Below are 23777 nucleotides of genomic sequence, written 5' to 3'. Positions count from 1 at the left end.
ATTCAAAGAGAAATTATTATTTCTCAAGTGCCAATGCAGTATCCAGACTAAATATTAAAAATCAGATGTTGCTAACTTTTATTGATAACGAGTGTATTGCAATTTTGTTCCTAGAAATTTAACATGTTCAACAAGATATGTTTAATTAAAATTTATTGAAAAATAATAGAGATTTATGCATGAGAAAATATTAAAATTTGTTATAAATGACAACATGTCCTGGATCCTCATTCTCTCATATTCTGATTAAAACCGCAAAGATTCCGTTTGGTTCCTGAGATTTCTTAACATTAGAAAAACTGCAAAAAATTTATGTGTAGGGGCATAGTACAGAAATATTATTAAAATAAGGGATTTTGGGTACAACATATCCAAAAACGAGCACAGCAACATGATGAAATCAGTGGATACTCCGCGAAAATAATTGTCACAATGTAGTGCAACGCAAAATTACAATTACTGAACTGCAAAATCGATAACAAGCGTTCAGGTTTGTAGAAAACACAGAAATCCGTAGGATTGGCATCACTGAGTGCGATCGTTTTTGCTGTATTCGAGCTTTCCAGAGCGAACTACTTCTGGTATGGGGTGGGGTCTGGGTGTTTGCGTTGCACGCTTTGCCAACTGCAAGCTCCCGCTCAATAGGGTTGACTAAAACTTTTCGGATTAGTGCAAATATTGAATGAATTGCACTACCGCAATATTTCTATAAAATTATTTCGTTTTACGCGTGATATGTTTGAAGCATGATCTTTTCAAACTGCAAATATAATTTGAGGAAAATGAATGTATGTAACCCATAACGAATTTTTCTGTTGTTGGATAAATTAATAATGGGATCTGAGTTTCGACTTCGTTTCATCAGAATCCAACACTAACCTAGTGACAGGACTAAGCTAGCGCCGGACTGACGCTAACTCAAAAAACGGAGACACAATTTGTGTTCCTGAGCAAACCCCTAGTCAAGCGTCATGTCCCGTCGTATTTTGATGAGACGATTATTAACGCATATCACATTACTAACTGATGAACAGTCATAGGTTAGAAGTTTGGCGCAAATAATAAAAGTAGAGTGCATATTTGTACTTTATAGTGCACATATTTGTTCCCAACAGTGAGAATACATTTTTGTCGAAATTCTCCAAAATAATTAATAATAGTGTTATCAGCCTGTCAATCAATCAAATTGGAGTTATATTAGGCTCTGATAGCAGGAGGAGGAGGGGGAGTAAGACCCGAGCAGAGTCTGATAACCAATTGAAAACTAAACTTGATGTTGTGATGTTCGGCAAATGCTTACTCATGGTGTTGTCGTTTTAATGGTTAAAAGATCAAAATGGAGAGCTCCAAAATTGTCCTATGACATCAAACATAAAACAACAAAATGATGATAACAAAATATGTACTCACTTTGATGTTTTACCAAAGAAATATAAACATAGAAAATTCTTTTAAGAAACAAGGATAGCAAAATGAAATCAAAATTTGATGTCATATTTAAAAAATCTAAAACTGGCAGCAAAATAAGATTTCAATTTGATGCTATTATCAAAATTGGAATTCTACTTGTTGTAATTTAGATGTTCGACTTTGCTCGGGTAACTGGCGTCATTTTGTTTCAATAGATTTGCTGGTGGAAAGCAGTAGGTTAACCTTTTTATGTGGAACGAAATCGTTTGAGTATTTGTACCAATGACCGCAAAAAAAAACAATGCGAACCTAGGCCTACAATATCAGCTTCTATCAAATCTATCCACTGCAGAGAACCGGTGATTTCCAATTCATATCAATTCGCCATCGTTTTTCCAGCTCCACATTATTAACCACCACAATTGTGTGGCTGATTTTGTTTTCGATTACATTCAGCAAGAAAAGTAGCAACACAATGTGCTCTGTTGTAATCTCTATCTACTTTTTTTTTAGTTTGGCTGTACCCGATGGTAGCAATATTCAGCTCAGAGAAAAACACGCGATCATAAACCGACCAATTCCCGCGGCTGTCTGAATGGGATTGACGTCAATGAAGTGAAAGAGTTAAGAGGGCTCGGCCGTGGTGTGGCCTCAGCCAGTGGGGTCGCGAAATAGAAGAGCTGAAGTTGTAGCATTATGACGAGGAAAGCATTAATAATTGCGCGCATATTTAATGACATGATCAAGTCAGAGCGAGAGATAGAAAGGCCTGAGTCGATTGAGATATGAATCAGGCGACTAGTGCGCGTTTAGATTGTTGGTTTTCGGGTAGTAAGGTTTTGTTTTTGTTTAATAGACACGCGATTTACGAAATTTGGAAACGGGAGTTTAATTCTTGAGTTGCCACTTTAGCACTTTAGGCGGGTAATTTCCAGTTAATTTCGGATTTGAGTCTTAAGTGAAGGCAATTGAACTTTCCACATACTGACGGCTGCGATTGTGAGAATTTGCGATGTTGTATAATTTAAAGGGTAGCGTCTGAAAGAGGGTAACTCACATTATTCCGAATGAGACGTTATTGCAGTTTTGTTTTTATTTTATTATGAATTATTAAATATTATTAATTTTCGAAAATTAACTTTTACGTAACCCCTTGTGCTATCTGGCTTTTTTCAGTTTCTTGCGAAAATATTTATCTAATTTTTTTCTAAGTTCGAGTGCAACCATCTCAAAATTTTACGATAATCAGGTAGAAAATTAATTTTTAATATGCCATTAAAGCAAACGACGTTGATGATTTCAGTTCAATACAATTCACACGATTTACAAGTTTAAATAGCTTCGTATCATTGTAGAATAGTAGTTTTCTCTAATTTTAGAAATTATTTCTGCTATCTGATTAGATAACTTGTTTGTTTCACACGGTTCCATGACTTAACCTAACGGAGTCGTGGATCTTAAGTACATTTACAAGATACAAAAAGTCTCATTCGTTTTCGAGTGGTCGGTCGAGACACAAGTGCTTTGTTTTCAGTCCGTGGAGTGTATAGCGACAAAGAATACTGTTAATCCGCGGTCAAGGTTATCTTGCCAGTTCGGATAAACTGAAACGTTCATTTGCGGGACGTTCCAAACGTTCTTTCGCAGAAATGCTAAAGAAAGCTATGCCACCAGCTTCAACAAACATTTATGCCCGCTTGCCTCCTGACGAAGGCGAGACTTATGACCGACAAGAGGGAACATCTACTAGGGTGCCTAGAAGTTTTAGGAAGAGGAGGAACTCCTAAAGTTCTTTGTAAAGGCCAGAAGGTGTCCCTTGACGGGGCTCCCAAAATGACATCTATTGGAAGTGTTGCAACCAAACCGAACCAAGTAGATCCTCCCAAGTAACTAATAAGCATTATAACGTAGCCTAATATTTGCTTTAGATCCACATATAGGGCAGTCTTAAAGTGCCATGAAGCCCTAAATACTTATATACTGCTGGTATTATGCCAGCAAAGGCGAAATATAGTGTTATTACTGTGCAGAGAATGTCAGCTCGTTTTTGCAGTACTAATGCTATTATATAGCACCAGAGTACAAATGTCAATTTTGAAAGCTCAATATTGGCACTACTAATGCTATTAGAAAGCTTCAGTTGGCTGTCATTTTCCGCCATGGTTTTAAAACCATTTTTTAAACATTATATGTTTTTGTAAGTGACCTATAGTACGAAGAGTAGAACACGCCACCATTTGGAATCATTGGCTTATTGTTTACGAAACACAGCTGTCATTTCGGAAGAAAGTCGATATAAAGCTATAGTTTCCAAGACTTTCAGTTTAGTCAATCTATTTTGTTAAGAATAGTATTCCTACGCTTACAATTAACTCGAAGTTATAAGTTTTCATATTGTAGTATTTTACGAAAATGGGTCGTTCAAGGCACTGTACAGTCGAGGAGCGAAATCTCATCAAACGGTTGAATGCTAGTGGCAAAACATACAGTGAAGTTCAGGAACTTTTACAGTGTTCTGCCACAAAGATACACAATGCATTGCACTGGACAAACAAATGTGAAACTAGCGGTAGATAGCGAACAACATCCGCTCAAACTTTACAAACTGATGGGTCGGATGGCAAAATAATATTGGCTTATGTCTTCGAGAGAATTCTAGAAAGACCTGGAACATTATATTGCAACATCAACGAGTAGAAAACGATTGATTAAGACAAATTTACACGCAGGAAGTCCGAGAAAAGTGCCACTACTCACAATACGCACCTTGACAGTCGTCTGAACTTTGTCGAATTTCACGCCAAGTGGACCGTCGAAAAGTGGCGTACCATTTAATGAATTGTTGATAATAAAGTGGTTTTATTAAAATCGACCACCAGGAACTAAATTTTTATCACTATACACGATGCGAACATGAAAAACATATTCAAAGCCAAATCACCATATTCGAAAAAAAAAAACGCTTGCGCTTCGAACAGCACTGTAAGTCTAGAACTGAAGTACCCCGCCTCGTCCTTAACGGTAAGTGTGCTGCGTTTGCTGCCTGGATTATATTGTATATGTTCGATTGAAATGAAATATGCCGAATATAATCTTCAAGAAGAGTTGCATAATGAATAAACCCACAGTATTACAATAGCATTATATCGGCTTTTTATTTTCTCTATAATGGCACTAAATGCACATGTAACGCATACATGCTTTAAAGATCCTTGAAGCATGTACGCTTTAAATCAGCTTTACATATGCATATTGAGCAAGCGATAATGCAATATTTCGGCTGTGCATCTATGCATTGTTGATGCTAATATAGAGCTTTATTACATTGTTAATGTTGTAATGGAATTTCAATGCAACATTAGTGAAAATGTATTGTGCAATGGCTTAATGCCTATGGTTACTTGGGCTGGTCTCGAAAGATTAAGCTCAGAGAAGAAGTTCCCAGCACTTCCAGGAACATCAAAAATCCCAAGTGTTCCTTTGTTTCAGTTCGAGAATAATCGCCGCACTGGAATTATCAAACTCTCGGACATAATGGACTGGATAATAAAAACTTTCAATATTAATTAAAAGTTTTATGTTAGCTTTTCTCCTTACAGTAAGAACATTTTTGAAGCAGTTGACTACCAAATGGCCTCTCCTTTCAGCGATTGTGTCCTTCGATGGCTAACTTATCGAACGAGTTCACGGATTTGATCACTGTTCTACAGTGAAATTGCAGAAGTATCATCCCGAAAATCGATTCCTTCAATGTTTTAATAAATAGTTTGAGTTGCAAGTCGTTTGCATTATGTGAAACTTGGTTAACTTTGGATATAGATCTTAACTTCAACGACTTTAATATTATTCGCTTGGATCGAGATTTTACCCCCTATGGAGGAGTGCTTTTGGGGATCAAAAAGTGCTATTCCTTCTACAGATTTGACCTTCCCTCGATAACAGGTATTGAAGTTGTCGCTTGTCAAGTTGAAACCAAAGGCAAAGGCCTTTGCATAGCTTCAATATATATTCCCCCCAAACACCGCGGTTGGGCACCGACGGCTTCAAGACATTTTAAAATCCCTATCCTTCCTTAATTCACGATCTTTGCGATAACTTCAATTTGACAATTTTAAACACAAATGACACGAATTCTTGCTCCCGCAGCGCCCCGAGCGCCCTAGATTTGTCTATCTGCTCAACATCGCTGCGGTTAAATTGCACGTGGAAGGTAATCCCTGTCCCCACCGGCAACGACCATCTGCCGATCGCAGTCAATAACGGTTCAAGGCCATTGAAATCAATCAATATTTCGTATGACACCTCGGGTTTGATGAAAATCGTTGTTTTTTTCGAAAACGCAAAAATTTTATGTAAGTTGGATAAATTAGTGAATGTTCAGAAACACAATTAGTCTTACAGATGCTTTTTATAATTTTTTATGTAATATATCAATAAAGTCAAAGAATGCAAATACAAAGTGAATTTTTAAATCCTCAAAAACTTTTCTAACGGTAAGATCACACAATTTCGAAATCATCAACTTTGAAGGTTTTTTTTAATTCGTTTATTTGACACGGCTCATAGCGGTAGCTTAACGGATCTTTTATATGTTTACGAATGTAAAAATAAAAAAATATGAACAAATATTATTTTAACATTGGATCTTGTGCGCGCAACTTTTTATTGCGAGCGGAGACCTTCTTTCGTGGGGATGCATCTGGGGGGTCATTTCATCTTTTTTTGTTTTTCACGTCCAGGTCGAAGTCGGCTTGGTGTCCGCGATCAGATGTTTTTCCCTGTTTCTTGCACTTATTGTTGACCAGCGTAAATCCGTCACTGTTATTGTTTTCCTTGCCAATGTTGCTTACAGTTGATTTTGCTGTACTGGATGCTTCTTTTGTGGTTATCATTATGGTCTGTGCAACTGCTGCCACAAATTTGGCCATCGTTTGTGGTTCAGGCATTGGTATTGAAATCTCTGTTTTGGGTTGATTTGCCGTAGATGAGTTGGCAATCGGTTGAGATGCGTCTTCCTCTGCATCTTCCGCGCAAGGTTGTCCATGATGAGTTGTCTGATTACAATACTTGCACGTAGGAGTTAGCCCCTCATGGGTGCATAGCGTAGTTTGCATAATTGTAGTTCCGTGAGTTTTGAGTTTTATTGTCAAGTAGGAGGGTATAGGCCTTTCAACCCGCATCCTCACTACAAAAACGCCGTTAGGAGTACCCGGGAAGAAGTTTCTCCAAGTATCAGGTGTAACGGATTCTACTTCTCCGTATTGCGACATGCATTTTGCAATTGGCTCAGGAGGGGTACGAGGTGATAGGTCATATAACCTTACATCTATATCATTCTCTATATTTATCTTAATTCCAACGTCGTCACTCGCAACGTGTTTTGGGTTGTTCTTCAAAACGAAACGCTCGGCTTGTGCTAACGTGTTGAATGATATTAACACTGCACTGCGAAGATGATGATACTGAAGGTACAACACTTCCGTAAGTCTAAGGTGCATTTTTACCTTCAAAAGGTATTCACTAACTAAAACTCTGTCGTTTTAAACAAAATTTATAGTCAACGACCGTAGCGTTGGGTCGGAGTAGAGCTTTTTCATCAACTTTACTCATAATGACAAGAATAATCCGATGTTTCCTTTGTTCTCGAGACAATGCACACTAGATCGAGAGGCCTGTTGTTCACTTGGCTCGATTGTACGTCTGACTGCGGCAGAAGTAGAAATTAGACTGAACTTTGAAGGTTCAAGAACTTCGAAGAAGCTTTCCAACATAAAAAGCTCATATTTTGATATAATAATTCTCGAGATGAAAACTCCTAGAAGTGATTATGGCGAAGAAACTCTTCAAAAATAGTAAGAGATTTGGTGTCTTCAGTAAAGTTGTTAATGTCATTTAAAAAAACTTTCTGGAAAATATGAAGGCTACATAAATGCAATATATCGATATACAAAACAATATTCAAGAAATTTTCTTAAAGCCACTTCTTTTCAATAAAACTTTAGAGACTACCTTGAATATAATGTGAATTTTATTGCTTATAAACAGCATAAGAGATTTATCAATTACAGTAAGCCATTTGTGGATTGATTGGATTTTCCATCTATTTTAAAGCTGCACATAAAATAAATGTAAAATTACAAAACATTTTTTTTCTGTTTACTCTAGGGGTCCATTCGTTAACAAATTATTTTTCTAATTTTACATTTATTTTCAATATTGAAACATGAATATAGATGTAAAATAAAATTCCACCACAAATACACACGACTTGTCGTGCTTTATTCAGCGAATTGTATTGCATTTTTACACGTTGATTGAAAATTATAGGGTGGCTTAAATCATATCTCGTAAATTGTTCTCTGTCTGTAAAATTAGAAAATAACGAGTCATACAGTTTCATCAACTTGTCGGGAGTGCCCCAAGCAATCTAGGACCGTTGCTTTTCTCGTTGTTCTTCAATGACGTTTGTTTTGTTATACCTCCTGGGTGTAGACTTATATATGCCGATGATCTCAAACTATTTCTTATTGTGCGGTCAATAGAAGATTGCAAGGAACTACAGCAACACTTAGATGCTTTCTGTAGTTGGTGTAATCGCAACTTGCTGGCTCTCAGCGCGTCCAAGTGCTCCATAATATCTTTTACACGTAGAAAAAGTCCAATACTGTGGAACTACACCATCTCCGGGGAATCGCTAGAGAGAATGACAGTTGTCAGAGACCTCGGTGTACTTCTGGACTCACAACTGACATTCAGAAATCGTTACTCTCATGTTACAGCACAGGCAAATAGAAATCTCGGTTTCATTATAAGAATCGCCAAAGAGTTCACTGATCCATATTGTTTACGGGCACTCTATTTTTCACTTGTGCGATCTGTCTTGGAAGCTTCAGCACCCATTTGGTGTCCTTACACAAGCATTTGGATCAACCGAATAGAAGCAGTGCAGGCAAGATTCCTCCGTTTTGCTCTTAGAACTCTGCCGTGCCGTAACCCAACAGAGCTACCACCGTACATCGATCGCTGTCGTCTGCTCGATATGGAAACCCTAGCCAAAAGGCGGAACACATTTAGAGCAGTATTTGTTGGGAAGATATTAACTGGCCAAATAGATGCTCCAGATATTCTCTCACAAATAAATATCAATGTGCCGCCGAGAAGTCTCAGATCGCATAACTTTTTAAGACTCGAGTTTCCATGCACCGAGTACGGTCAAAACGAACCCATTTGGGCGATGTGTAATGTTTTTAATAGTGTTTATGACCATTTTGACTTTTCTGTATCTTGTGATGTTTTCAAAAATAGACTAAGAAGGTTGACTTAGATTTTTAGATTAATTTTTTGTAATATTTGTATTTTTTATTTTTGTAATGCTGTGTACTATGTGATTATATTTTATTGTAGTGTGAATCCATTGTAATCAGGTGTGAATAGGGTGATGAGCCTGTTTGCGCCATGTTTCTATTATCACCTTACCCATTTGAAGCCGTTGGTTAGAGCAGTGTCTGCCATCTTTGTTCAACGCATTGAGTCAAATGGTAGCGCAACAACAGGGGCACTAGATTCGAGTTTTCATTGTGCTCAAGCACGAGAATTTTATTGTTTTCAACGCATTTGTGTTATTATATTGGTTCTTAACAACGAAGCAAAGCGGTTCATGTCAATTTTTACGCATTCCATTAATTGTAAGGCAAGAAATTGCCGAATTAGTGAGGCACCTTGCTTAGTATGGTGAAAATCGGCTCATCACCCTATATGTAAAGACAATGGGTTTTTACGCCCATTTGAGGATTGCTTCTGAAGTATATCCTGAAATGGGCTTTTCCCATTCAACTGCATTTCATGTAGACCAACATAGATCAGATGAAAAATAAGAATAAATAAATAAATAAATAAATAAATAAATAAATAAATAAATAAATAAATAAATAAATAAATAAATAAATAAATAAATAAATAAATAAATAAATAAATAAATAAATAAATAAATAAATAAATAAATAAATAAATAAATAAATAAATAAATAAATAAATAAATAAATAAATATTGCTGTAAATTAAGTGACATATATTTTTTGTGCTCCATATGCTTGCTAACAGTCACGTAATAGAAACTACGAGTTGTCCGATCATCATCATCATAAGTCAATAGCCAACAGACAATGGTCAATGTATATAATGATGAAAATGTAAGATATCTTTTTAATGCAAACAGGTGGCATTTATAAACTCGTTTCTTTATTTATAACCAACTACTCCACAAAAGTAAAAGCAAATGTTCAACAGTTAGTTAACGTTGAAAATCAATCATTCAATGATATTTCATCATCTTTACATTTTCAATTGAATTGATAAAGTCACATGTCATTTCAGCCTGTAGCAATTCAGGGCGATTGGGCAAGTAGCCACATGAATTAAAAATTACTACTGATTATCGCAACCAAAGAAGAAACGATTTGCGTCATTTAAAATCCCATCAATGGTTTAATGCTCGTATTCGTGGAAGAAAGTAATGCTCAGACCACACACCAACGAACCACTTGCGACAGTTTATCGTCGTCGGGTGTATTTAATTATTCCAAGCGTGAACTTCTCATCAAAATCGGACATTCATTGATGACAGTGCAGTGTCGGTGCGTTCCAAACTGCAGCCTAGGTAAGTGTTCGTCCATCAACGGTACTTAACGATGGTGAAACCATGCATTCCAATCTGGCGCAGAAATGACGCACGCCACCCAGTCATTCAAATTGTTCTTGAGAAATTCTTCGCCAGCTTGTGTGTGGAAAATCCGAACGATACTCTAATTGGGGAAATTTTATAGACAAATTGTCCCAGTGAAAGCTTATAGGTAACTCGAATTAGATCCATGACTCCTAATTAGTCACGATATCTCCACGAAACTAGTTCGCTTCTCGCGTACAAACTCACACAATGACGTCGACGAAGACCTTTTCGGCAATGCCACTACTCGTAGTAAGTAGCTTTCCGCTGCAGGCTGCCAGCTGGCCACTGGCACTGACGTCAATGCACGATGCCCATGTAGGTTTCCAGCAACAACGTAGCCTTCATTTTTAGACGTGTTAATTCAACAATTGTTCCTAGACGAGTGAGAGGTACCCTGTCGAAGCTATTTCGGAGTGGTTCAGTTTTTTGTTTCTTTCGAATGCATTCAAGCACCTCGGTTGAGTTGACTTAATTTGGCTCACCACGTTCGTCATCGCTTACCGTTTTTCCCAGCAATTTTCGCGGCCTCCGGGTGCAATTTGTTTGTTTCATTACACCATTAGCGATTATGCCATTACCTTCTAATGCTCGTAATTATCACAGTTTCGATTTTTGAATTTGTTATTTTGCTGAAAATGGCAAGGTCGGTTGTTGTTTTGTTGAGCTTAGTTAATGACATTGCATTGATGAGAAAATCGATTAAATCGACACTCATTGATACAATATCAATTCAATTATGGTCAGTGGGTTATACATGCTCTGTACACTGATAATCAACTGCGATGCTTAATAATATATCATTATCATTGTGGCCGAGCAATTCGGTGTTGTCTCTCGTACTTCGCCTAGTGTGGGGAATCCTCAGCAATCCATAATCTTATTGTGTTTTATCAATCCTGTTTTTATTTCACCAGCCAGAAAGAAACTCTTTAGAATTAAGGAAGAAAATTGATGACGACTGATTTAGACCAAGTCGCCATTGAAATAATGTAACATCTTTCCTCATAATTTTGGGTATATAGTTTTAAATTTTTTTTACCGTAACGAAATATGTTTCGAATACAAATATTCAAATCATTATTATCGTTATCTAATATTTATATTGCTACTACCTTCGAATTAAACCCGAATGTGTCCAACAAAATTAAATGATTATAGATCATTTAAATCATTTATTAATTCACTAAATGATCCAATCAGATGAAAGAATCCCCTTTGAATGATCATCGCATCATTAGGTAGATGTGATTAGTTTTCACATGTGTTTTGCAGACTTTTTTTATAATTAAGTACAAAACGAGAATAATGATATAAGATTGCATTTCTGCTCAGGTGGAAGTCTCTGTAATCAGTACTGTAATTGTAACTCAGGTTTAACCCAAACGTAAATGAAAATCAAATGACGTCAATGCAGCTTTGGGAATTTTTTCAAACAGATGTTATTTCTCTTTCAATTACGGTCACAAAACAGAAACAGTTGAATTTTGAATTGGGGGATGTTTTTACTTTTCTGCCGTTCGTGGGCTGCGTATGATTCATATCGCGAAATATTATTGAGCTTCGTTGTCCAATCAAGAAAATCCCTGAAATTGTCCTCGGCAGCACAGTTCCAGATGAAGCAAATCGGGCCAAGCGCAATAACGTCATTTCTAAAGATGTTACTAACAGGAAAGGTATTTGGCCCAGTTAGAGTGGAAAAGTACACTGTAGAGGATAGTATTTCCCTAGTAACTGGTTTTGTTATTTTGAACTTCCATGGTCATCAATAAAACTAATATTTAAAACCGTCCATGGCTGACTTTTGTTTTAGGGTCTTTATATAGGCCATCATAAACTCATACTATGAGTAGTTGATCCAATTTCATGGTGAGATGCGAACCATCAAAAGAGTAATTGTTTTATTACAGCCACAAAGTCATGGGTGCCTTTCGATTTCGTCTCGTCAGAAACTGATACTAACTTACTGTCAGAGTGGATTAGCGCCGGCTTGACGCAAAATCTCTAAAACGGAATCACACTTTGTGTTTCAATCGAACTACTGGTCAAACGCGAAGTCCCGTCCGAGTAGAAGTTCAAGCCGGCGCTAATCTATTCCGATAATAAGTTAGTGTTGGATACTGACGAGACGAAGTCGAAACGAACCCATGACTTTGTTAAGTTAGGATTTGTGCGCTTTACGCACAAAGAGTGGTTTCATTGAAAATTTCCCCCCTGGGGAGAAATTTTGGTGTTGATATGAGTGTTAAAGGGCGTTACGATCAAAAATTAGCCAAACAAGAATGTGTGTAAATCGGCAATTTCCCCGAAATGTGGAAGGTACAGAAGCTGGTGTTGCTGCCAAAGCCAGGTAAGTCACCGGGCCATCCAGCCTCGTATAGGTCGAAAGGTTCAATTTCTTTGCAATAATAATTCTAAAAAAACTTTCGAGGAAACCATAGACTTCCAGAGCCAGTTCCGAATCTTTCGGAACGGTACGATTAGGGACAATCTCCCAGTCATAAATACAAATTTATGCGAATGATATTCCAAAAAATCACGTTCATGGTTCATGAATTGGCCAGTTCCACTGATGTTCCAGATCTTCTGGAAGGTCATAATGTAGCCAAAAAAAAGCATGTGTCGGGCATAAGTACGAACTCTTTCGAAGGGGAATTCAAGAAGCACTAAAAACTGATGGTTCTAAGACCAGCTTTATGACAATTCAGCGAATGTTCCAGATTTTCCGGATAGTCATTATGTGACCAATATGGTTAATTTTTCACTCGGAACTAGATATTTATGCCAATGCAATGTGAAGGCATGTTTTCGAAAAAAAAACTACAGAATTCTAAAACTAGATTCTTGAATTAGACAATTTTACGGATGTTCCGGATTTTCCGGTTGATTTTCACGTAGAATCCAGTACTTGAATCAAAATATAAATATCATTCTAGATGGGATTTTATATAAACTTTCAAGAATTTTACAAAACTTTGGGATCAGTTTCAATGGTTGACCACATTGTCACTGCATACATTAATGCATGCCAAACATGACCCCTTTCGGCACCGCTTCCCGCTGGCCAACCTGATCAAAAACGGTAATATTTACCAGAAACTGAAAATTGAAACTCTAACACACAATTTGGGTACAATGTCATATTGATTAGACTGAAAATGTGTCTTAAAATTGAGTTCGAAATCGGGGTCAATATCATCCGCTAACACCTTATTAGTAACTTTTTTTTCAGGAATGTCCGAAAATTTTAAACTCGGTTAAAACTCGTAGCTCTTCATGAAAGAAAAAAAGTCAGGAAATTCCAAACTTCTAGATGCACAACTTAAAAAGATATCGCATTCAGAAAGTTCATTTTGAGTCCTATTGACCCCAACACCTAAAGCAGGTTAAAGGACAATTTATTACGTTATGTTACCGGTTATCTCGTGCGGCTCTCTTAGCCCTCGAGGATCGCTTTCCGAGACCCGGAAGGGGAATCGGTCCAAACCCCAAGCTACTGGTCAGGCCAACGGCAGCCGGCGCGGCGGGCACGAAAGGCCTCTTTTGGGTCCTCGAGTCCCAGGGTCGTTAAAGAGGTGGTGAGGAGGCGTTCGGACTTTGTTAATAACGAGATTCGGGGTTTAGTTTTAAACTTTCTATTACTCACTCTCAAACACAAGATGACGACGGTTTTATGGTTGTCGGTTGAGCACGGCGGTGGCTGGAACGGTGGTGAAACGGGTCGATGGCGACGGACCGGGATTCGTAGCGGAACGGTCACAGACGGTTGGCGGTTGAGTGACTTTGGTTTCTGTAGCGCTAGCAATTTGCTGCAAACGGCGGTCTACCTTCACCGTAGCACGCGGTGGGGCAATGTGTGAACCTACGCTGGGTAGTGGATGGTTTCCTCACGGTCTTGAAAATTACGACCTCGAGTCGGGCGGGTTTCTCTAGGGGTACAAATCCCGGGTAAGTAGACGACTCCCGGGACAGAGTGTACCACGGTCCGCAGACCGCCTCGTCCTTGGCGATTAGCAGACGAAATTTGTCACGGAATTTACCACCGGGATTTGCGACGACGATCTCCCTTAACGTGTTAGTCGTTCCGACACAAAGCACGATTACGGCGAGAAGTCTCTTTGTCCAGTCTTGACTAAACTCCACGTTTATCAGTGAAATGACCGGGGCATTCAGCCTATCTAGCTGTCCTTACTAGGCACTTAGCACTCAAACTTGGATTTTTAGGAAAAACGATGCATTCACTTCCACGGTCTAGATACAAGAGAGCTGGTGTAATTTTCTTGGCTCCCACTAGGCTTTCGATCATCCTCTTTCAGACCTGTTCCCTTATCCAGCACCCGGTCCACTCGTCTATTTTTTGTCATCTAATTTTCTCACTCCCCAAAAGCCACCTGTTGGGGTTATTAATTTTGCTTCCCACTACGAGTGCATCGCAGCGAGTAAATAGGGTTCTAAAACCTCATCCCTACTCCCGCACATATCAAAGCGTTGAAAATTGCTGTTTCTAGAGAAAATTTAGAATAGGACGTAAGTAACAATGAGAGATTCTCTTTGGGGTCTTTCTCTTCTGTTCATTACTCGGCCATTTCAACATTTACTACTCTACTCTCTGCATAATATTCTAGTAAAAACCATCGGCTTTCGATATGTACTGGAAAATTAGTGCAAAGCGTTGTAATGACGTCGTGATAAACGAAAGAGAAAGTAAACAAAATGAGGCTCTCAATGTTACTTACGTCCTATTGAATTTTTTTTTCTAGATTTCGCTTTCTCGCGATGATTTTGGGAAATTGTAACACTTCATGGTAACAGTTAGTACCAGTTTTTAAACAGACGGTACATTAAAGAAAACCATGTTCAGACACCGCAAAGTAAAACTCGTTCAGGCCATAATGACCTTAAAAGCCGCATCCGTTACCTCAAAATCAACATCACGCATCATAAACGAGAGATTATTTGTGGAACTCGATGGGTTCACTCTCGTAACCTGTAGTAAGTAGCAATTAAGAACATCTGATCGCAAGCTTCAAGGCAGCAATAACGATGACGATATGGATGTATATGACAACGGCACAAGAAGATCTCCAATTGCAACGGGAAGTCACGCAGTTTTAAGAACAGTTATTAATAAAAGGTCATTCGTTAATTATTGCAGCATTCTAGATTGATTGGTGAATTCGCTATGGTTATCGAAACGAACCAAAGTCTTACAGTAATTCAGTATATATTTATTTCAGTTTAATCACGTCGGTTGGATTTTAGAATGAGTTTGAGTAGAATGCTCGGCATTTGTGATCATCAGTGCCGTTTCCGGTACGTTCTCAAATTTTCCACTTCATCATTTCCTTTTCGTCCTTCACTCTTTATTTATTCATTTGTTTGTTCCGATCTTCGGTAGATACCGTCGTTGCGGTGATGTGATACGCGAAGCTAAGCTTTCTATCAAACAGCAAGTCACGAATGGAGTCTACTCTTTCGATGACGCGGCCTTGGACCAAGTACTCATTATGGGATAGAGTGAACGATCGCCTGAAACTTATGATTTAACATTTGCCAACGTTTACCTGCATCCATTGTTCAATATTAGGTACGTCAACTTGAAATGCAGCAGAGTCAAGTCCAGGAGCGATAGAACGAAAAATCTTGAAATTATCGGCGAAGAATAGTTTTCAAGATTTGATACGAGTGCAAAGGTCGTTTATGAATAAAATAAAAAATTACGGCCCTGGGTGACTTCCTTGCGAGACTCCGGTTGGCATATCAAGCAAGCTAGAACGCATTGAACCAATTCCAACGAAAGTACTCCGACTAGATATATAAGATTGCAACCATACAGTTAAGCTCGGAAGAAATCTTAGTCTTAGTAGTTGCAGAATAGCAATGTTGTGAGGTACTTTATCAAATGCTTTTAGGAAATCAACTTCTCGACAGAGGCGACTGAGATGCTAGTGTATGTCATCAAATTTGAAGTGGTAGAACGTTGCTTCACAAATCCGTGCTGGCATTCGTCGACGATGTTAGAAACAGCGGCGTACATCTCATTGTAAATAATTGTTTCAAGAACTTTGGCGAAACAGTTCAAAAGTGAGATTCCTCTGTAATTTTCAACATTATGAATGTCACCAGCCTTGTGAATCGCAATTATAGCCGCTTCTTTCTATGCACTATGCACGGGAAGACGCTTTCAGTGATTGAGGGATTAAAAATAATGTTTACCGCCAATGACAACGATCGTACGCATCCTGTTATGAATATCGCAGACATGTAATCCGGGCCTGGTCCTTTCAATGGGTCGACACTGGATAAAGCTTTCACCACGTCTGCGTCACTCATGTTCAAGCAAGGGAGACTGATATCATATGATGGTAATGTATATGTATACTCCTGCGACGGAGAGATGGCTGGGTTGGTGAATACACCACGAAAGTTACGGATTCGGCTGTACATTGCCCGCTGGCATCCCCGAGATAAACATTTACGAAAATACTACCAGCTCGTTTTCTGCTGTTTACAGACTTTTAGAACGTTGAGGAGTTGTTCCAAAGGTTGCTTTGGACATGACTTATATACTCGCCGAATGCACTATTCCCGGCATTTTCGTTTAGAAATTCGGTATAGCAAAGAACAGCTTTGTTTTCGTCGGTCTTGTGACGGAAGTATCGCTTGCGTACGTTTCGGAGAACCTTGCGTAGACGACGAAGCTCGGAATTCCACCACGGATACTTGTAGTCCGTCTTTCTGCTGGCACGTTTTTAGGAACTATTGCGGCTGAGTATCTCGTATATAGTTCCGTAGAACACCGCGACAGCATGATCCAGATCGTTTGCACTTAACAGATCAAATCAGTCAACAGCATCGAAGGCCACAGATACTTCATCAAAATAGCGGCGATTGAAATCAAAATTGAGGCCGTCGACGGATTTGGCAAAAGCGTCTTCTGTTTCAACTTGCATATTAAACCTCAGCACGAAGGGTTTATGGTCAGCGACTACTTTGAGTATGGAGGTCGGAGGTTTGAGAAGTTCGACTAAATCGGCGTAGTTCACGAATCCGTTGCGTTGAGTTAACATAGTCCCCCACCTACTATCGTTTCCACGACAGCTATCTCTTGTTCGGTTGTGACTTTTTCAAGCAGATAGCAATTGAGATCATCGTAGAATATCCGTCTGAGATGGGGAAGGTTGTAATCACCTTCAATGAGTACACTGTCTGAACTACTAGCTTTATCCAAAATTTGTTAAAATACAGAGGAGTGGGTATTGTACAGACCTGGACTGCTGTTCAGCCAACAAATATACAGTGAGAAATTTGGTAGTGAAATGCGCACAACAACTTGTTCTAAGCATTCAAAATCAGACATTTTTGTTGCAGTGCTGGTGAGATTGTTTTTTAGCGCGATAAGAACATCGCCACCGCAACGAAGTTGACTAGGGGAAGAGTTGCGATTGCAACGATAAAATGTGTAGTTCATTGAAAGTTCCGAGTTATGTATGTCAGCGTGCAACCAGGTCCTGTGAGAATAATAACATCATAATCGCAAGAGGAGAGCACCAGCAAGAATTGGCGGCATGAGTGGGAAAGTTGTACCGATGAAGTGTCGGTTTGAAACTCAGTTTATTTGGACACTGGCAGCATGCGGCGGAGCAGGACCTACTTTGCTGCCTTCGGTGTTTCGGGTTGGGAATTCCAGAATCCTTTTGTCATGTTATCTTCGAACTCGCGGAATCGGACACCAACGGGCCATGTGAAAGCAGTCATTGCTTTGTCTTTTTTATCAATAGGCAATCCAACTTGGAATGAAACGAACGTTAAAGTGCGCACATCTCTTTCTTTGGGAATCAGTTTGTGAGCTTCGATACTGTTGGTGTCCAGTCTTGATTTGACCATTTCTGTTACAATATCATCTGGTACCTGTGGCATCACCCCGGACAAGTACAATCAAAACTTTAGCTCACCCATTCTGAGTAGAAGCTACTGCAATCGATGAAGCATCACCTACGTGGACGTTGGTGCCAGACAAAAGCTTTTTTGCTGGTCTGGATACAGCTTCGTCAGAATCATCATCTCTCCTACGTTTCTCTTTTCTTTCAGACCTAATGGAAGGTGGTCTTCTATTCACAATCAATGGAGTGGCTGGGACCGATTCCATCCAATATATTAAATTGCTGCGAATTTCAGACTGGATCTTGCTCAAAATAGTGTCGCGTCCTGACTTGTGGTCCACTGCCAGAACTTTCATGTGGGTAAAAATAATTCTTTCGCGAACGGTTTGCTGATTTTCTTCCATCTCGACCGGAATCTCACTGACAATTGCTAAGCTTAGCGGATATCAACAATGTAAAGAGAAACTGGGCAAAATTTGGTCACGTATAAAAAATGTTTCAAATCGTCGCAATAATTATCTGGGCATTTTTTATTCGTTTATCTCTTTTTATTTTTTCCATCTTTCAAATTTATAAAATACTCAAGGTTCCGTTAAACTAACCCATTGAGCCGTATCAAATAAACGATTTGCTTAAAAAATTATTTGATTTTAAAGGTTGAAACCGTACAATTGCCTTAATCTATATTCAAATAAGTAGTTATCTATATAGTAGAGCCCGTCAGTATTTTAAGTCCCGGAGCCCGGTGCGGCTCTCGACGGTCCTGTTCACTGCAGTTCGTTCTGAAATTATTGTCGCTGGTAACTTGGGGTAGTTCTTATCTCAAAACTCATTTGGTTTGCTCACATCGATTTCAAAATTAATAGAATGAAGAATGAAGAGAGCTTGATTGAAAACTGATTTTCATCATTTTCTTTCTTCTTTCCGAAAAACAATATATATCTTCAGGACACTCGAGTTGTTTTATTGTGTTGAACAGCGCCATTTTTGATGCGTTTTATCGGCACTACTGCTCCTACATCCACATAATTGTACAAACTAGCTCACCAGACATCTTCATATGGACCTCCAGAAAAATAAAAAAAAGGCTGAACAAATCTAATAGTAGCTTTTCTGCGGGCATGAATTTGAAATTTTGCCCAAAATCGGCCCGTTTTCTACAAGAATTTGGGAGGCGACAAGATGTCATTTTGGAGACACCCAATCGAATATGCGTCAAACATGGAGTGCTAAAATGCTGTAGTGACAAAGCCTGCTGATCGATTTCCTAAATGAATATTGCCGTTTTTTCAACGAATCCAAATTTGGTTCTCAACATCAGTCATCAGTCAGTACATTATACAAAACGTTTGAGTTGAGCCTCCAGCAGAAACCAGTCCGCTGTTGTATTATTTATACAATCAACAAATACTTCACATGATGCAGGTCGATAGCCCTAACTAACACGTTTTAGTGATGAAGGTCAATCGATTGGACCGTTACCAATTGACACAGTGTTGGATGGGCTCAAGTTCCCTGCTCGAATTATGCTTAATAGTAAAAAAGGTAATTAATGAGGCCTTGCTGTTCTACAGCAGTCATTAACGAAAAACTGAGTTCACTTAACCTATTTTCGTTTACTCTAAATGGTTCACTAGTTCAGTGATTTGATGACTGCGATGCACTTCAAACGAATCGGCCAACGAGTGATCCAATTCATCCGCGAGAGACGGGCACCAACTAACCAAATCGTTCCTGTCAACCAGATGGAATCGACAACTTCCGGTTCCAGCTTGCTTCTCTGGTTCAAAGCACAGCTTAGACAGCTTTGTGAACAAACAGCCCTACACGGTTACAATCACATCGTCCGCCCGGAATATACGGTTCTGGAGAGAAGTCTATGGATTTTCGCAGTCAGCTCGGCATTCATCACGGCGGTTGTGCTACTGTGGATCTCCTGGACGTGGGATGCTGAAACGCCAACCGTGACCGTTATCGAGAGTACGAACTACGCCATTTGGAAGGTTTACTTTCCGGCTGTGACAATTTGCAATTTGAATAAGATATCCGCTGCCGGGGCACTGCGGAAAGCTGAAAGCATGTGAGTTATTCGATTGTGGGGGTGATTTCACAAAGTAGAGAAGAAAACTGTTCCCGTTTGATTCAAGGGCCCGTCCAGACAACATGAGCGCTGTGGAATTGGCAGGAATGTTTCGTTTGCTGTTGCATGTCAATGGATTGGCTGAGGCAAATAGAAGCGAATATAACAAACTACAAAACATTCTATGGCTAAATAATCTGGAAGTAACACAACTTATGGGAGAATTTGCTCAGCCCTGTTCGAACATGCTGGATCGATGCATGTGGAAGGGAACGCAATGGAGATGTGAAAATCTGTTTCAGCCTATTAATAGTACCGAAGGGTTGTGTTGCTCCTTCAACTACTATGGGATTCGGAACAGTGTTTACAGAAGGTAAATGAGCTGCTGCTGTTTGAATGTGAACGGTCAATTTTAGCGATCTTTTGATGCTTAGGCAAGCCCGGGGCTTGTCGGCAGAGTTTTCAATTTTCATCTTTTTGCTTTTTTCTCATATGAAGAAAGGTTATGCAATCACTCCAAAAACCGACATTTTAACCGAGGCCCAACGAGCCGAGTTTCATATACGATTCGACTCAGATCATCGACATCGGAATGTCTGTGTGTGCGTATGTATGTGGTTCATGAAATTTCAAAATTGGACGAGATAGCACCTTATCCAAAAAAAATGATGACTACATTCGATATTTTGGGACGTAAATAGCTAATTCGGAACATTTTTTCCATTATCTCTACTTATCGTTGACGTAAAAATTATCATCGTTAGCGGGTCACTAGTGTAATCCCGCTGTCATTTGTATTAGCTTCCATGCTGATAGGGCTGTTTATCTGGTGGTGCTGGACGTATTTATTGTAGGTGTCATTATGACCCGACTAGCAGCCACAAGTATGACAACCGTTTGTATATCAGATGATGACATTCAAAAAAGATCTTCTTAACTTCTTTTTCATTCGCAAAGAAAACCACATATTATTTTTAGTTCGTAACAGTATGCCGCCCAGCACAAAAATGGGCCGTCATATGTAACTAACCTATTCCATGTCGAACGTCGCTACGCATGGATTTCGAACAACGGATTGATGGTGTGAACACTGAAAAGGTTGCGTGTTCGCGAACCCACTTGGACCAAAACGGCTGTTGCAGCTTTGGCTGCATTATCAAATGGCAATGAATGGAAACGTGGTATACATTTATTCACTCTATAACATTGAATTCAAAGCGTTGCCATATACCTATTTATACATCAATCGATTGCAAATAATGTAGGCTACAATTTAAGATTTTTTGTCGAAATTCATTAAAAATGTATGGTAAGTAACTATAGATTTGTTGAAAGCAACAATCAATTAAATCGAGTGCATTATCGTGTTTATAGATCTGCTGGATAACATCTTTCATCCAATATCTTACTCTAGATGAGACTGCCAACTCCTTTCGCTTAATCGATATGTGAATTCCCATTGGTCCAATTCGGGCCTTTTGCCATTACGCCGTTTACGTGCAAACGATGTTTTACCTAATTCTCTCCTTATAGGGGATAAACTGGTTTTAACCCAATTTTTTCTCCTTAGAGAGAGCAAACAGTATAATCTGAAGTGTGCTCATCCAAAAAATTGCCAAACAAGAACCCGTTGGGTGTATTTTTTTCATTTTGCAGGCACTCCACAGGAAGCATTCTTGGTGAACCAAGGCGCGTCGCCGCAAGTGGCTATTATACTGGTTTGTCGGTGCTGCTTAATCCGGAAGTTGAAGATTATCATACCACAGATATTGCGACGACCGGGTTCAAAGTTATAATTCATCACTCATACAATTATCCGGATCAAAATGCCGAAACGAGAATAGTTGGCGCCCAATTAGAGTCTTTCATTTCAATTCAACCAAGTAGGTTACATGGTATCGTATTTGAAATAGTAACCAATCATGTCACATTAATTTCAGAGGAAATTTACACCACAGAGGATGCTTTGGCGCTGGAGCCGTCGGTTCGGAACTGTTACGCCCACAACGAGGTTCGGCTGAGCGTTATGAAGCGTTATTCTTTTCTAAACTGTATGATCGAATGTCGTACATTGCGTATTTTTGAGAAATGCGGCTGCATTCCGTACAATCTCCCCAGCAACGGAACATTCGCCAATTGTGAACCCGAAGATATGGAATGTCTCATGGCGAACAAGGAACTGTACCAAAGTGCTGTACCAACTTTCAATTTGTCGATCACGGAAACGAGAGACGACGTTCCGTCACCTTGTCGATGTTTACCGAGCTGCGAAATGGTTCAATATCCGGTGGAGATGAGCTCCGGTCGATTGAATCGGACGTTTTCGTATAATTCTGCAGCATTTTTGTAAGTTGTTTAATTCGTGAGCTCATTGTGCATGTGTATTTAATACTATTTTTGTTCTACAACAGCAAAGATATAAACCTGAAGGATCACAGTGTCGTTCACGTTTACTTCAACGACTTAGTATCAACTAGATTCCGTAAAGATAAAAGCCAAAGTTGTCTAGGAGTTTTAGGTAAAAATAATAATATTTTCGTTTGGGTAAAAATCATTTTCATTTTCATATAATTATTTCAGCATCTTTCGGAGGAATACTTGGCCTTTTTCTAGGGTTCAGTATAATCACCGGATTTGAAGTAATCTACTTCTTTAGTATTAGAGTGCTGTTCGATGTTTTTACAGAATCATGGAAACGAAATAGGCGAGGAGAAAATAGTAACTCCATACATTGGCTACCACGAGAGCATACCTGAAGGCGTTTCAGGCACGCTCGTAAAGCTTTTTTACTTTGTGTTGCAGGTCTACATCATGCTGTCTTGTTTGAGGGACTGGGTTGCAATGCACTCACTGTAGTAGTTACGTGGTCACATTAGCGTTCTTTTATTGATCAATGTCCTATATTCAAAACTTGCGTATATTGACCAAAATATTTATGGAGCCAGAAAAAATGGAAGTTAGTGACATATTGATGGAAATTCCGTCAATCTGTCAATAGCTTAGTAGTATTGATCGTGTATATACCGCAATTCAGTTGTTTTACAGTGAAAGTTTGAGCACGATTAGTCACAGTCGGTGATCGTTTGCACTTTTTGTAGATTGCACTTTTGTTGGTGATGCTTTGTAAGCATAATAAACTTTCTCGATTTTTCGTCTCACGCAGCGATCGCGAAATATATGAGAATGTCGAAGGTATTTGTGATAAAGTGGACCCGATATTCAAAGACAAAAAAATGTCGATGATTGTGACGAAAAAGGTTCAATAAATGATAAGCGCTCTGTTGTATAAATATCCTAAATATAATTCATTAGTACGAACAAAGATTGGTATCATCAAGAGGTTAAAAATCCTAAACACCGAAGTAGGCTGTGCAGCACTCGGGAGGATCAAAAAGACGCTTTTAGTTTAGATTGGTGAACACGGTCACGTGACGCTAATCCTATTGAAGATGGCAAGCTTTTAGAATTCAGTTTTAAATAAAGCATTATTGCTTCGGCACAGCATGGGATAGGAACCTGATAAAAAAAAATTAACTTTAAGACGCAGTGAAATCAAAAAATAAGCTATTGCTTCAAAAAATTTAATACGAAGAAAACAATGTTTGAGGGTTTCTCATTTTTTCATTAAACTACAATAGAATATTTGTAATTTTAAGTGTTAACAACGTTAACTCCAAATACG

General features: G+C 38.9%; 1 protein-coding gene across 1 annotated transcript; it reads left to right on the top strand.

Annotated features, from left to right (window-relative positions):
* Positions 1 to 10342: 10342 nt before the first annotated feature.
* On the top strand, positions 10343 to 23296 carry LOC131679663 (sodium channel protein Nach-like). The gene is made up of 8 exons (XM_058960396.1): positions 10343 to 10450; positions 16969 to 17144; positions 19658 to 20095; positions 20163 to 20468; positions 21752 to 21978; positions 22036 to 22441; positions 22507 to 22613; positions 22676 to 23296. Exons 1-8 carry the CDS (start codon positions 10343 to 10345, stop codon positions 22849 to 22851), a joined length of 1944 nt encoding a protein of 647 aa, XP_058816379.1. The 3' UTR covers positions 22852 to 23296.
* Positions 23297 to 23777: the final 481 nt, after the last annotated feature.

The sequence above is a fragment of the Topomyia yanbarensis genome, chromosome 2, assembly GCF_030247195.1.
Source record: "Topomyia yanbarensis strain Yona2022 chromosome 2, ASM3024719v1, whole genome shotgun sequence".
Taxonomy (NCBI): domain Eukaryota; kingdom Metazoa; phylum Arthropoda; class Insecta; order Diptera; family Culicidae; genus Topomyia; species Topomyia yanbarensis.
Note: the sequence above shows the minus strand (reverse complement) of the source record. Positions and strands in the feature narration are given on the sequence as shown.